The sequence below is a fragment of the Neolamprologus multifasciatus genome, chromosome 4 (genome assembly GCF_963576455.1).
Source record: "Neolamprologus multifasciatus chromosome 4, fNeoMul1.2, whole genome shotgun sequence".
Taxonomy (NCBI): domain Eukaryota; kingdom Metazoa; phylum Chordata; class Actinopteri; order Cichliformes; family Cichlidae; genus Neolamprologus; species Neolamprologus multifasciatus.
Genome location: NC_140442.1, coordinates 9,668,254 through 9,683,613, shown reverse-complemented (window position 1 = coordinate 9,683,613; position 15,360 = coordinate 9,668,254). Strand labels below are relative to the sequence as shown.

Genomic DNA, 15,360 nt, shown 5'->3' with positions numbered 1-15,360 from the left:
CTTTTTCAACAGAATCTCCAAAATCTTTTTCTATTGGAGTAAAATATGAGAATAACAGCAATGTTTTATACTTTGACTCAGCTTTTTGATTAGGTCTTTTTCTAAAATCCCAAGTGAAAGATGAAGAAATGGCCAGCAGATGTCATCACTCTAATTCTATCAAATGCTGCAAAACCGTGAATCATTTTAAGCATAGTTACTGGCATTTGCTTAATGGGTTTCAGTCAGTGCCTTGCAAAGCTTTTTCATCATCACTTGTGCCAGAGTCTGCAGATATTTTGCCATCACATAATCATCATTATTTCTGCACACTGTTCCTCACTACAGCTTTAGACTGGTCGAGCTTGAAAAAAATACCCCTCTTCTTTCCCATTTAACCTTCATTTTTAGTCTCCTTTGTGTTCCCTTGTGAAGTCGGAGGACAAAAAGGCAAGCATTGCATTTGAACTGTGAGTTGTAAGTGCTTTATTCTGAATTAAGAGACAAGATAGCTCTCATCAATTCATTTGATTCACATCATGCGTTTAATTACTTTCATCCTTTGTGAAAATTAATTGAAAAAAATTAAATCCAAGCAAAATTTTGGCTGCTTTTAAGCTTAATAAAAGAACTGCATTTCGCTTTCAAAAACACCGCAGCCAAAGGTCTGGAATGGGATGCAGGTCAATCGGCTATTCTACTAAAATATGAAGATTAAATATTCTTCTGTGGAGGGATGCACGTGCTTTTTTGCCCCCTTTAGCAGAAATGACCTTTTTTAAGAGTTTTTGCATAATTGCTTACTATCTGGCACTGGCTGGTTGAAAATTTTTAACCACTCCTCTATGCAAAATTCCTTCAGTTGCCAGATGACCTTAGGCGGGAGGGTTTTCAAACAGAAGTTCCTCTATCAAATCCTTTTTGAACTCTGGGCTTTAAGGCCATTCAATCACCTTAGCGTTCTTCCTTTTGAGTTATTCCAGGGTGGACTGAAGGTTAATTATTGCCTTGTTGAAATGTCCCTTTCTGATTCACTTTTCAGACAGGTAGCCTCATATTATATTCCAATAATCTTAGTTATGATGCAGAATTTATAGTTCAATAAATGATCGCCCGGTCCCCCAAGAGAAAGGAGGCAACCCCAGACCTTACCATTTCTGTCAGTTCTTCTTCTACTAAGCTCCCGGTGTGACAAACATGTCCACTGTTACTTTAACCAAAAAGCTCTGCCTCTGATTTGTCTAGACAGAACAAATTATTCTAGAACTCCCAGCCTCAGCCTCTGTTGGCAAAATGTATTTTACTCTTAAAATTTTTTGCTTTAAACATCAAAGTCTTTTCACTGCCACATCTTCAATACAGGGAACCATCTCTTTCTGATTATCTAAACCTTTGCTTTGACAGCAACACTTGCATGAGCTACCTGCAGATCCTCCAGTTAAAACTAGGGGTTTTGTCACTCTTGGGTTGGATTTGCTTTGGCAGCCGGTTCAGTAAAAACTGGCAGCCATCTAAAATCTACAGTTTTTGCTGAGAGTGGAATCGTGGACCTAAAAAAATTATTTAAAAAAAATCTGTTGCTGAGGTCTTAGAGAAAACGTAAGATTGTGGCATGGTGATTTCAAAGTGAAGCAGCAAACTCTAGATGGGTTTAATTAAGACAGGCTCCACTTGTCACTTTGCAAGCGGAGGCTTATTTTATGCTAACAGTGACTAAACTTTTCTGAATATAAAGAATTAACAGTGTTCATTTTAAACGTGTTAATCTTCACTTTTTTTTTCAAATTTACAGCTATCAGTAGCTTTAGGGAGGAAAAAAATGACAGCATTGAAGCGTTACACTTTATAATGCCCATATTTAGTCCCGCCCATAGTCAGCAGCAGCGAACTGTTCATTCCTTAAGCATTGCTCAGCTGTGACAGGACTAAAAAAGAGAAATAACTCTGTCCTTCTCTCCGCTCTCTTGCTGTCTGCAAATTCCCAAACTCACTTTTTTGCCATTTAAAGCGTAAAAGAGAATCTTGGTATTAGACTTTAAACGGTCCACCAGTGTTTGCTCCAGCTAGTACTGCCATCACTACCACTGTAACCTCACCATGTTCATTTCCATGCTGCTCTAAGCTGCCAGCTGGTTACGTAAAGTGTTTTCATATGAAACACATTTTGGTGAAGTCAGTGGAATGTTCAGTAAATGCTCCAAATTAAATCTTGTGTCACATGTGAAGTCTACAAATGTACAAAAAAAAAGCTGTTTTTTAGCTTTCGAAATTACGTACAGCTCAGACTGTGCCAGAGCTGGCTGTCTAATATGTCAGGTATTTTCAGCAAGTTGTGCCTGGACATTGTGGAAGGATCTAGTGGGAGGAAAACAAGATTATTATTATTTTTAATGCAGTGTGAGTTAATTGACTGTGAGCGTAAAGGATCCTATAAATATCTTACAACCATTCTTCTGCTAACAAATCATTTGGAGTATTTGGAAGAAAAGGAATGATCCCCTTACAACAGTGGGCCTCTTTGTACCAGATCAGATTTCTTAGGAGTTCAGAAGTCTGAGTCAGAAAGAACCCAGATTAGTGAGTCAATGTTACTTCCTGTAATTCAAAACTGCCCGCAAGAACCCAGACCCCACAGCATGTCGATCTGACAAAAACCCCGGCAAGTCTGCCGCACATGGTTTTGCTGTTTTTGTTTTGTTTCACACGTCGGGTGTATTTCAGGTCATCCGCATACACTGATGCCAGATGGACAGTAACAGAGGGTTATGCCATTGACTGAGCAGCTGGATGTCTGACTAGTGCAGAATATTCGCGGTGGTCCTGCAGAGACTCTCCAGTTTGATCTCTTTCTTTTCTCTGTCTGCACATTCTCTAGAAAACAAGCAATGCACCACACTTTTGTATTTTTTATTTACATTTTCTGCATTGTATCCCATCATCTTATTTCACTTAATATGTGATCCTGATTTACTCAAGCTCATCTTTAATACAGTCCAATAACAGTTATTCTAATAACTCATTTGTCTCGTCTCATCTATAATCTGTGATGTGATGCAAGTAACCTGTACACAAAGACGGTTACGCATTAGGTTTATTTGCTTTTTACTCAAAGCAGGTTTCAGCACAGATGAAAGGACGGAGCCAACCATCCTTAGTAAACAATTGATTCCATATGTGATTCGGGGGAAAAGGTTGAACTGTTGAGTCATTTGCCATAAATGATGACATTCAGTTTGAATCAATCCCAGTCTTCTTGTCTGGCATAAAGCCAGAGAACAAAAAAAAAAAAAAAACACTTCTAAGGAATTAGTCAGTTTTTCTGTAAGCAAGCTTTTGTGAATCGTATAAAGGACTACTCCTCTCTGACTCAGAATTGTCAGTCTCCAATGTTTTTGTCAAGTGCTTTGGAAAAACTGTAAATGTTAAACCATCCACCCACCAGAAAGAAGTCTGCACAGAAAGATCTCAGCGCACTGAATCGCCCAGCCAGAAGCCAACTCAGCACTTCTTCTTTATTTACTAATAAACTACAACTCATTCTTTATCTAAAGGTCACGCTTTTTGTCATGGATCTGACATTATGTCTGTGTGTTGCTCTGTTTCCTCATTTGTCTCACCACTTGCTAAAGATAGCACTATGGAACAAAAAATGATTCATTAATGAAGCTGCTTTTGGCCTAAAATGGTCAAAGAAAAACAAAAAAAGCTTCCCTGACGTCCTGACAGCATGTCCATGCTCAGATTTTGAAGAGATGTATGGTAAATGCACAATAACAGCTCAAGAGAGTATTTAACTGTTTGCTATTCATCATAGGTAGCCATAAACCAATAAATAACCACAAATGGCTGAGTATGCACTTTCATAAAACCAACCAAAATCTACATATTTGGATGGCTTTGGATCCAGATGTTCACTTTTCCCAGGGTTTTACTGCATTGTTTCTAACAAATGCAACCTAAAAACTTTCTGCTTGTCCAACCAGCAGAAAAAAAGAAAAGTTTCAGCAATTTCAGCTGCCCAGCTCAAAGTGTTTTCTAGTGTCAGCACACTGCATCTGACTTTAACAGGCACCATAGTTCAGGTCAAAGCTGAGATCTTCTAATACCATATAGCTGCAGAGGAAAAGCCATACAAGTAGAGGCCATAAAAGGCTACTGACTTAACATATTTACATTCAGTACTTAATTACCCAGAATAACCTGTGACGCTATTGGCAGTAGTGCAGTTAAAATAAGAGAAATCCTGGGACTGCTGAGCTACTACACCACATACTTTCCTCGGGAATGGAATGCTGCTGCTGCTGCTCCTCAAGTCTGAGGGAGGAGGTCGCTGTTTTCCCTCACTCAAAGGTATTTTTTGAATACCTTGTAGTGCAGAGCTGACTCAAAAATATAGGAGGAAGAGGAGGGGGAGGAGGAGGAGAGGGAGGTGAGCACACTTAGAGAGCAACAGGTTTATGACTTCCTTTAGAAATCTGAAGTTTTTCTTGGCTAATGCTGGCAACGTGAGCTGACTTTGTGCAGATTAGTTTTGTAAAGTAAGCAAAAGCAGTCGCCAGCAGTATCTGTCTTCTATTTATGGCCTCCCCCAGGCCTCCCCCCTCCCCACCCCACCTCCCCAGACTGACGTCAGCACAAAGTTATTTTCATGAATGGAGGGGGCGGTCACGAGGAATCGGTGACGTGAGTGCTTGCGGAAGCAGAGCGTGGAATGTTGGTACATTGTTGTTGTTTTGTAGTTAATTTAGTACGAGGATACGCCGCTGCCCGTCTGTGCTGGACGCTTTACCAACTTTGTCAACTTACTTCACCGGTTGTCGAGGAAACATACTTTGACAGTTTTACACACTCCGGTCCACAGATATCTGCGTCCACAGAGGTGAGGTTGTATTTTTTTTAATTATTTATTTTTTTCGGGAAGATGTTTTGACATTCCTTTCTAAATTACTCGAGTTCTCACGGTGACATAGTGGCGCACGCAAACAGGCTTGTGTTGTGCATCCTCCTCGTAGGATAAGTTTTGATCCCAGTTATGAAAGCTCATGTTGATTTCGTAGATTTGTTTCTTTCGGGCGGACACGTGTTGTGCTGGAGATACATAATACAGTGCTTCAAAAGTGGCGGAGACCTCGGAGCAGTCGCATGTAGGAAGTTAGAAATTGTATGAAAATATGTAAAAGGGGGAAACAAACGTGTGTTTTGCCGCTTTCCTGCGATTTGAAATAGTTCTTTGAAAATAACAGCGGTGATTATGACACTGACTGAATGCGGTCCCTTTAAAAAAAAATTATAGCTAATAAATTTTATAAACTGTATAACGAGCGAGGAGACGTTTTCGACCAGCATTGTGGGAGGGAAAAAAATAAGACGATAAAAATCAAACTATTTCTTCGCACTGCTCATAAAAAGTAAAGTTACACAATGTGTTACAAAATATGTTTATATACTATTACTAAGCACGCCTGAACCTCTAAGGTTTTAGAGTATAACTTTTTCTAGAACGAAAAAACCCCCAAACCCCCAAAATTGCATTTTTTTTCTCCACATGTGTGTTTATTTATAGCATTTCTGTGACTTGAATGAGATTTTCGGAAAATGGAAGTGAAATAAACTTCCTCACTTTCCTATTGAATCAAATCCATGTACAACATTTTTCACATCCTCCTTAATTTTCGCGCTCTTCCCCAGCTCACGGCAGCGAGGTTGATAGCGGCTGCTATAATGCAGAATACCAGCCTGCTTTTGACATTGGAATCGACACGTGGTCTGCATTTTTAGACATGTGGGACAAAGGGCACGATGTGGAGTGGAGGTAGACCACCAGGGTTGACTAGCCTACAAAGAAGAAACAGCAGAAGGAACCCATATTTCCACAAACGACGAATCACTTTAGAGAGACTTTATCTTATCGCTGTGTTTAGCCATAATTCCTGCTCTGCATAACTCGTAATGAATTGGGTAAAGATAAGAAAACCTTGAATTACAATGACTAATTGAATTTTTGACCATGGCTCCAAAATAGCTCACAATGATCTTCTTTGCAGTCTTGTATGTCCACCTTTCAGTTTGCCCTTTGCCATTTACTTAAGAACTTGTGATTAATATATGGAAAATATTTGTGTCTGAGTAACTTGTTCCGCTTAGATGGTCACAGGTTGATGTCTTGAGGGGGGGGGGGCTTTATGATTCACTGTTGTTTCTGGTGGGTGCACACTGACTTTCAGTCTGAAGCAGTAGGAGCAGGGTGTGCTCCTGTCATGAGGTTAACATGTGGTTCAATCACCAAAGTGATGATATCTTTTTTGGATGGAGAAGTTACAGCAGCTGACTCATCATACCAGTATGGGACAGTGGGGGGGAGGAGAGAAATTCCCCTGAAGATACAGCATGTGGTCGAATTGTCTTCCCTGTGTTTCTCATTTTGCCGGACAGTGGCGATGGATGAAAGCAGTGCAGAATGCGAGACCGTTTTTGTGGTGGAGTATTGTGAAAGTGAAATGTTTGTGGTTAGCAATGCTATGACTCACAGAGAACACGTTGGCTGTGATGTGTTTTGCTCCTCTTACTGGAAAAAAGATGTCAAGTTTTGATTACTGACTGTGGAAGCCAGTGATTTTTATTTGCAGCCGAACATGCCAGCCAGAGTGGACACAGCCAATAAGAGGCGATTGTTTGAACAGGTCTGCCTTGCATCTGTCAAACGTGACTCCCTGGCAGTTATGTAGCATTTGAGATTGTTCCCTCTGCCACCGGCAGCGGCTTGTATCAAGTCATTTCTGTCAGAAAGACTGGATCTCAAACCACTGCTTTCACCTCATTATGCTCAGAGGTGTGGCAAGTGTCAGAGGTACTCCTGTAATTATATTGCCGGATTGTGTTGCTGGGAATTCTCTGTTGATTCCTGATGGAGCTGGATGCAACTCTTGATTCTGTTGCGATTCAAACTCAAATCAAATCATTCGAAACATTTGCTCAACCTATCTGTCCTGAAAGAACATTATCGAAATCTTTAGGACTATTATTAGCAGTGACTGAATATTAATATGTCTTCTTTTATTCACTAATTATTAGTTATAATTTAAAAAAAGGACCGATGTGTCCACTTTTCATTCTTTACATCGTTCTGAAAACCAGTGTCCATGACTGGGAGAATATCTTCTCACAGATATTCAGTGAGATCTCCTCCCTTTCCGCAAGAAAGTTCCGCTGGTCATGCCAACCATTTCTGAGGTTCTCTGTACTTTTCCTTCCTCTCCCTGAAACAACGGGATTTTCCAGGAAATGTCAGATCAGGAGGGTGTGATTCCCTGCTGCTGGTTGTCGCTTTTACCAGTAAACAGCATGACTCACTGCTCAGCTATGCTCTCCATTTCCTTCACATAATATCCCACCAAATGTGCTGCGCTGGAGAAAGAGCAGAGTGCTGCGCGCCTCAGTCTGTGAAGAAATCTCTCCACCCCCCACCCCTTAGAAAAGTGCAAGAAATGCAAGCGCTTTCTCGTGAAGACTAAAGTTGAATGTCAAGGGCAGCATTAAGTCTGCTTTGCGCCGAACCCCCTCCCCAACCTACACAAAAAGAGAAGAAAAACAAAGAATCCAGACAAGCCAGCTCTGCATTTATTAGGGAAGTGTGAGCGCATAAGTCTTTGATACGCTGTTTATTTTAGGGGAAGGCTGGGCCCCCACTGCTGTAACTGAACAGCAGCCATGAACTTGACCCGATCCCTGACTTCAAAAACAGTAAGCTATACTTTAACCACGAGGTATCGGTGAAGGAAAGGTACATACATTTATTTAACTGGCTTGGTCTCAGATGTGGAGCAAGGTTATAATGGATTTCTTGTCCCACAATTGTTTGCCTAGAGATGATTTTTTTTTAAATCACTGTTTTCTTGCTTCTGCTCTGGTTTACTTGCTTTTGAACTAGTTAAAAATATTCATGACATGCATCTGTACATCTTCAAAGAACACAGCGGGAAACGTTGTGCTTTTTGCTCAAATCCCTCAGCAAACAAGCAGAGCCGTGAAATGTTTGTGCTTATAGTGGATAGACAGTGGAGCATTTACTCCAGTGAGCACTTATTTGCTTATCAGTCGTCAGAGGGGTGTCGTTAGGAATAAAACAGTATTGCTTGTTGTATATCAAAATAAGGGAAAGTGAATTTAAAAAAAAAAAATGAAGCACTTGTTTACAATTTGTCCCTTAAAGAAACACAACAATAAGAAAGAAAGACTCCTGACTTCCACACGTAAGCATGCGCAGGCTGTTTTCCATTTATTTGGCCAAGTGACAGATGTGCAATACTTCAAAATTCCAGACATTTTGTGAAATTTGCAGCCATTGTTTTACAAGTGGGTTTGTCTCCACTCCACCCCCGTAGCTGAGCGCATTGCAGGATATATTCAGACTGCATGTTCCCTCTTCAGCGAAGGTTTGCCTGTGTGCATGTGAGGGTTTGCACATGTGTGTTCGCTCAGGAATGTGGTTTTGTTCTTTACCCGCCAACTGTGGCTTTTCTTTGAGGTATTTTCCCAGACTCCTTTCCTCACTGTTATGAAGGGAAAAAAAAGCCTAACGTAAGTTGTTTTCTCGACTATAGCGAGAGGACGTGTTTTGTCTGTCTTCTCTGTGTGGTTGCTGGGGTTTGTTTTGTTCTCTGAGGAAACTTTGGTGTCTTAATCAAGAAAGCCGTGTCCCAGTGCAAGTTGCAAAAACAAAAGCACATGCCTTAAGAATTTCAGGCAAACAATCTGGCATATTGGTTCAGACTGGGGACCTCTTGTATAAAGATCAGAGAGGCCCCAGTCCGCTTTTCCATGATTTTTGCAAGGAACATACCCAGGGACCCCCCTCTGACGCAATACCACTTAAATTAGACCGTTTAGGGCCAGCTTGCTTTTGAGGAATGTTTTATTTTAGTTCATCATCTTTATTTGATGCCTCTAAAATCTCAGTTATGTAATGCTTTGCAGCATGTTTTGTAGATAAATAAAGGACATCAGCGAGCACACCAGATGTTCCTTAAATCTCTAAACCGAAGTTTATGTGGATTCTGTTTGTAGCTGTTCGCTCATTACGCACATTTGCCATGTGTTTATTTTCCAAGTTAGGATTCTGACTTGATTTTCTATTTCAGGACAATGACTTAGTAATGTTTAAAAGACAAGAAGAAAAAAAAGCATTTGTTTTTCTAAGTTTTCACTGGTCTGAGTTAGAATCCCCTAGAGGCCCTGTATAACAGAAATATATATATCACACAATGAACAGCCACACCCACAGTGTTTTCTTCCATGAATGCGTCAGCTAATAGATCTGAAGAGAATATTTCCCCTCTTACTGAGGGTATCACTTATCGCATTTCTCCCTTTAAATTGTTTAGTTGGCAGAAATTTGTGTCAGCACTGCGGGCTAAATATATCCACGAGCGTTAAATAAGGGCATAGGGCAGCTCAGGAAAGCCCAGTGTAAGAAGATCCAACCACAGAGAGACGAAACTAAATCGATAGACTACATTGTCTCCCAGCAAAAATACATCAGTGACTATAAAGGAAACTATTTCTCTGTGACACTCTATCTTTAGGAATTTTCCACATGCTGCCCTGTAAAGTTCAGCAGAACTATAAATGTTATACTGATGTGATGATTTGCTTTGATGAGGAGGCAGAATCCTGTAGACTGCTGCTCTGTAAATCCAGAGATGTCAGATCAGAAGATAAATGATGGGACAGAGTTTGGATTTAAGAGGAGAATTGAGGATTTTTGTACACAGGTTGCCTTGAAGTTACCAGCACAAGTTAGTGCAGTTCTTTTTTTTCTTTTTTATTCTTTTGTACTATGTATGGGCTGTGTTGCGGTTATGAATGAGACTTGTTTACCCTTTTGGTGACCATGTGACTCACACTCCCACGCCCATTTGCAGGGCGTTTCCATGGTATCTGTTGAGCATGGAACAGTGCACTCGTAGTCAAGCTGGTCTGTAGGTCTTGAAATGGAGCCTTTGGGGGATGTGTGCCTCTCACAGGATCGCAGCTCAGCGCGCTTGCTTTTTTTGGCCATGGCAGCAGTCTGGAAAGCATGTGGCTCACTGTAATGAGTACAGAGAGGCTTTTCTAAATACTGCCCTGGCAAAATCACTCAGGCAGAGAGCTTAAATGCAAAGTTCTGTGACGAGCAGGAGAGAGGATGCCTGTTTCTAATTTTGCCTGGTCTAGTGAACTACATTGTCGCGGCCCTCTTTTTAATATGTAAAGACAGACAAGCAACAGTGCTGACAATTAATAGAGTCATGCTGCCATCTGCTGGTATTTATGTCACTAACAAACAAACATGAGCACTGACATATGATGTAACCCTGGGATGTGACGTCTGTGTAGTAAACTTCTCGAGTACCACCAGTGGGGGTGTCATTTCTGCTTATCTGTCATATCTGAAATGTCAAATAACATGCCATCTTGAGTAAAAAATATCAGTATCTCATTTTTAAAATATAGCGCTTGAACTAAAATGCACTGTTTAAAATTCCTGCATGTTAATGCACTCTGCAGCAGAAGTAACCCGAGTAGTATAAACTTATGATATGTGCAAAGTAACACATGCTGTCCAGTCATTCTAGTAGAATAACTTCACTACCCCAATTGCTTCTAAATTGCCAACATAAGTAGCTGAGTAAATCTGTTTATTTGTAATTACTTTCATCCATCAATAATATGTTCTGTTTCACTTACTTGAGGTCGTATTTTTTTACTTTTCAGTGTCTTCTGTGAGATTCTGGTCATTTGTCTTCATGCAGGGAATGACGACTACTTTTAAGACGAGCAAAGCTTTAAAGGTAAGCATGAGAAGTTTGAAAAATGTTTTAGTGATTCACGCCTGCACACAGTTCTTCATGCACTGCTCGTGTCTTGCAGGTCAAGAAGGAGGCGGGTGAGAATGCCCCTGTGCTCAGCGATGATGAGTTGGTTGCCATGTCTGTGCGGGAGCTCAATCAGCACCTGCGTGGGCTCACCAAGGAGGATGTTGTGCGATTGAAGCAGCGACGGCGGACCCTGAAAAACCGCGGCTATGCCGCGAGCTGCCGCATCAAACGTGTTACGCAAAAGGAGGAGCTGGAGAGACAAAAGACCGAGCTGCAGCAGGAGGTGGACAAGCTGGCACGTGAGAATGCCAGCATGAGATTGGAGTTGGATGCACTGCGAGCCAAGTATGAGGCTTTGCAGTGTTTCGCCCGGACTGTGACCAGAGGGCCTCTCTCACCAGGCAAAGTTGCACCTACCAGCGTCATCACCATCGTCAAATCTACCAGCCAAAACAACTCCAGCCCATCTGCTTTCTCAACACCTTCCTAGTGTTGATAGGACTGGGCTCTCCTTTGCCTGCCTGGTCCTTCCAATTTCTGACCTGGTCTAAACCCACTCATACCACACTGAGACGAGGCTCGGTAGTTAGACTGAGGGGTGGCAAGCTCTACGTGATGTTATGCTGCATTCACAATTCTGTCTCCCTCTATTTGTCTCTTTTACACAATCTACATTGTCTGTGCACTGTGCAAACCCCCTTCCTGACAACCAGCACCGGCAGGTTATCGGGCCTCTGTGACCCTACCTCCATGACTAATAGCAGAGATTTGCTTTTACTCAAATTTCAAGTATTTGACACGCCTTAATGTGGCAGCACATGGTCTGGGACACCTCTCATACTTTATGATGTAAAGCATAAAATACGAGAGGTTTAAAGTAACACATATGAGACAGTATGGATACTTTTAAAGTCTTTGCCAAATCACATTTTCTTTGTATAAATATTAATGAGCCTCTGTGTCTGTTGCCTTGAACAGTTCTACATGTGATCTATGCAATATCTCACATGTATTTTAACACAGAGGTGATATCTTTCCACTGTGAGGTCAAATAGACACTTCTTCAAGGCCACAGTTATCAGATGCCTTTGAAAGCTAGCCAAACGCGGCACCGGAAACTTATATGCTTAGCACTTTTAGGAGGTGCTAAGCAGTAAAGTCACTTGACTAAGTGTTTGAGTAACATGAAATCTTATGTAGAAATGGTTCTGAGGGATCTTTGCGTTATACTGTTGACAACTGACCAATGTTTAGCTAAAAAGCTATACTAGTCTTTTAACCATGATACCTATATAAGTAACTTATTTAGAAAGCAATACCAGTATAGTTCAGAGAAGTTTGAATGATCCAGTAAAGTTGTTCATATACAGCTGAAAGTGATCTAATCTGGCAGTTTTGAAGAAACACCTTAAATTAATATTTGGAAAGAGTTAAAATCACCCATTACGATAGAATTTGTCTTTGTTGGACTGGACTGTTTCCTTGTACAATATTCTAAAAAGTGCCATTTGTGCCTTCATTCCTCCTACTGGCAACTGAGAAAAGACATGTCTGAGTACCGTCAGATTTCAGAAGGGGTTCCGATCTCTCTTGTCAACTACATTCTAGTTGACAGATAGCTGAAAAGTACTGTTATGTTGTCAAAGACAGTTGGAGCTGTTGCATGTGATTGCATTTGTGTGTGGCCCCTTGACTCAGAAGTTTCTTGATATATATTGGTGAAAATTTTTTAAATTCTGTTTAAATGGTAAACTTGGTTAGACTAAATTGTAAAATTGGAAAGTGATTAAGGAACATGCGTTTGACAATGGTGTCTTTCATCAAATAGCACTTAGAGAAGACTGTTAAGATACAGTGAGTAGAAAAAAAAAATCACAGGGCCACTTGTTTAAAGAAGGAAGTTACGCTTGCATTTCTGCAGTTACTAGAGCCTAACTAAGTGAAAACACAATGTGGTCGAACCACTTACAGGAAAGTTGTGCCGAATGTAACTAATGATAGTGAACTACTACTATCTGCGGAGGCACTTACTGAGTGGTGTTTAATCTCTTTTCTTTGTATGCAACTCTTGGTAGGTAATCCATATTGGATATAATAATAAGAGCAGACCTTTTAAGTATGATGCAATTCAAGTTGCTTACTGTATATTACAGACTAGAGACGGCAAAGCTCCCACTGCTTCTGTTGTCCCTTAGATTGAGAACTCCGTCCAAATAGAAATCATTCCTTATACTGGGTCACAAGAAGTGCTGCTGCCGGTGTTGGTATTTCCGAAACAGTAACCAGCTACTTTTCTTTTGACACGCTCTTCTACAAGAGAACTCCTGACGCCCGTTTCTAGAAACTGTGGTGTCAAGATAACTAAATGCAGTAAAGGCCTTGCTCTCATTGTACATTTTGTAATATTTAAATATGAAATTCACTTGAAATCGAGCTGTTCTTACCGAGAATCCATTCCCAATTTGGAGTGAAGTCAATAGATTGTTCATGTCAGGATTTTCTCTTGGCTAAGAGGACATGACTGTTCTTCCCCTGTTCCATAGCTGCAAAGAACAGTATGGGGAACTTTGCTGCTGTACAACCTGCTGTGATTTATAAGCAGGGGCATTGCTGTGTTCTTACTCTCATTTTGTATTTTTCATTTGGTTTGTGTCAATACAGCCCATGTTCTTTTTTTTCCTGATACTTAGTTTTATAAGCATATACATTATATAAATATACATTAGTACATATTTTTCTATATTTATGTCTTTTATTATGCTGGGAGTGGTGTGATTATGTAATCGGTCTTTGAAGTCTAATTATATGGATGCTGAACTTTTCTCTCAAAAAGAAAAAAAAAAAAGGAAAAAAAATAGTATTCAAATTTACAACGAGAGAACTATTTTCGTAACTTAAGACTTGTGAGTATTTATGGCCCAAGAATAGTTCTTCTCAGCACATTCACAATGTATCTAATGCACGACTTGGACAGTAACTAGGGTTACATGCAGGCTGCAGATGACCTTCTGTAGAAGCTATCATATTTTGTCATGTCAAATTTGATCGTTTCGAGTGTAACACGAAACAGTGCCTAATTTCAACCAAGTGTTCAGTTTGCAAAATGGGCTTTTGGGCAGCGTTAACTGAGGAATTATTAAGAATATTACAAATAGAATATGAGGAAAATTTGCTCTTAAAACAGATCAACCTGCATGCAAACCTAGTCCGCCCCTGCAGCCACTAAACCTGGTATACTTTTCTAAATATGTCAAGTCAGAAATTTCAGTGACTGCAATGCTTTTGTAACTGCTTAACAAAAAAAGAACCCCAAAGCTCTTTTAGGACTGTTCACCCAGGCCTCTTACAGATAAGGAATGTGTCAAGCCTTGGACAAATGAGTACATATTACCTGTTTACATAACTTATTTCTTGAGCACATTCACCTAAAAGGCTTTGTGGCTAAAAGCATTTTCTGCATAGCATTACAGTGACCTCTTGTGGTTTAGTTTCCAAGCAAAACTAAGCTACATCAGGGCTTCTTTAATTTTAGCACTTATTACTGTATTTGAGTCTGAGGTGAATACTTTTTTTTTTTATGAGCACACCTAAATAATAATTACCTGAAAAAAAAAAACAGTTTCAAATTTTAAAGTATATATTTATGTACAGTGCCTAAATAAGGACAAACCTTCCTCTGGGTGAATTAAGTTCTACATTTCAGTATGACCTAGCAGAGAGTTTATTCATGCTCTTTTCTTAAGCTATCCAAAAAAGTCTAGCAGACACACAAGTTTAAAGAAGGTTAAAGATGTAGATACATTAATATAGACATGTTTATGGGTGAAAAAAAAAAAAAAAAAACCCTCCTGCCATGGGTGAATACAAACCTTGGTTTGATCAGCTTTCTTTCTACATTGAAGTGAACCACAGTTAATACCAAGGAGCAGTAATAGAACTGAGATCTTTTTTTAAATCTTTCATACAATAATTATATCAAATGCATGTACAGAAATGTGCATGCTTGTATGTCTTGAGTAAGCATTCGAGGTGATCAGCTGTCTTTGATTAAATAAGCTTCGACACACAAGCTTTGCCAGTCCTACAAGCTATAGTATTTAACTTTAGCCATGTAGAAAGTCAGTTTTAATATTGTAAGAGTGGAGCATGTGTACAGATTAGGTGTGGCTAAAATTATGGATGAAATACATTGAATGTTAGTTTAACAGCAGCAACTTCTGCGTTTGTGAGTTTGAGATAAATGTCTCGAGGCTTAGAGTGACTGTCAAATAGCAGTAAAAAGGCAGCATAAATTGAGTATGTACCATTCATGACTTGTCATTACTCTGCTCATATATTTTATATTTATTTCAATGATTTGTGTAATTTTATTAAAAAGAAAAAACACCTAAATTATTTTTACATTCATTTACATGTTTTCTTAATGAACTACCCTCATGTACAAATAAAATCTATGTTGTTTCTGCTCTTATTTAATGTGTGGTAAATTTATTCCTATTAATAAGGGTCACTCTGTCTGGTTTTG

The 15,360-nt window shown here is 39.8% G+C and overlaps 1 protein-coding gene across 2 annotated transcripts; it reads left to right on the top strand.

Moving 5' to 3' along the window:
• Positions 1–4,664: 4,664 nt before the first annotated feature.
• mafk (MAF bZIP transcription factor K) lies at positions 4,665–15,307 on the top strand. 2 transcript variants are annotated; one of them, XM_085157169.1, is made up of 3 exons: positions 4,665–4,863; positions 10,732–10,808; positions 10,888–15,307. In XM_085157169.1, exons 2-3 carry the CDS (start codon positions 10,764–10,766, stop codon positions 11,323–11,325), a joined length of 483 nt encoding a protein of 160 aa, XP_085013295.1. In that variant the 5' UTR covers positions 4,665–4,863; positions 10,732–10,763; the 3' UTR covers positions 11,326–15,307. The 2 variants fall into 2 exon arrangements, with proteins under 2 accessions (XP_085013295.1, XP_085013294.1); XM_085157168.1 differs by having other exon boundaries at positions 4,667–4,858.
• The last annotated feature ends 53 nt before the right edge of the window (positions 15,308–15,360 follow it).

What these genes read in the sequence shown, in the direction of transcription:
- mafk (XM_085157169.1), top strand. Translation starts at nt 10,764, where the DNA reads ATGCAGGGAATGACGACTACTTTTAAGACGAGCAAAGCTTTAAAG. An exon ending in AGACGAGCAAAGCTTTAAAG is followed by an intron (nt 10,809 to 10,887) that starts GTAAGCATGAGA and finishes CGTGTCTTGCAG; the next exon opens with GTCAAGAAGGAGGCGGGTGA.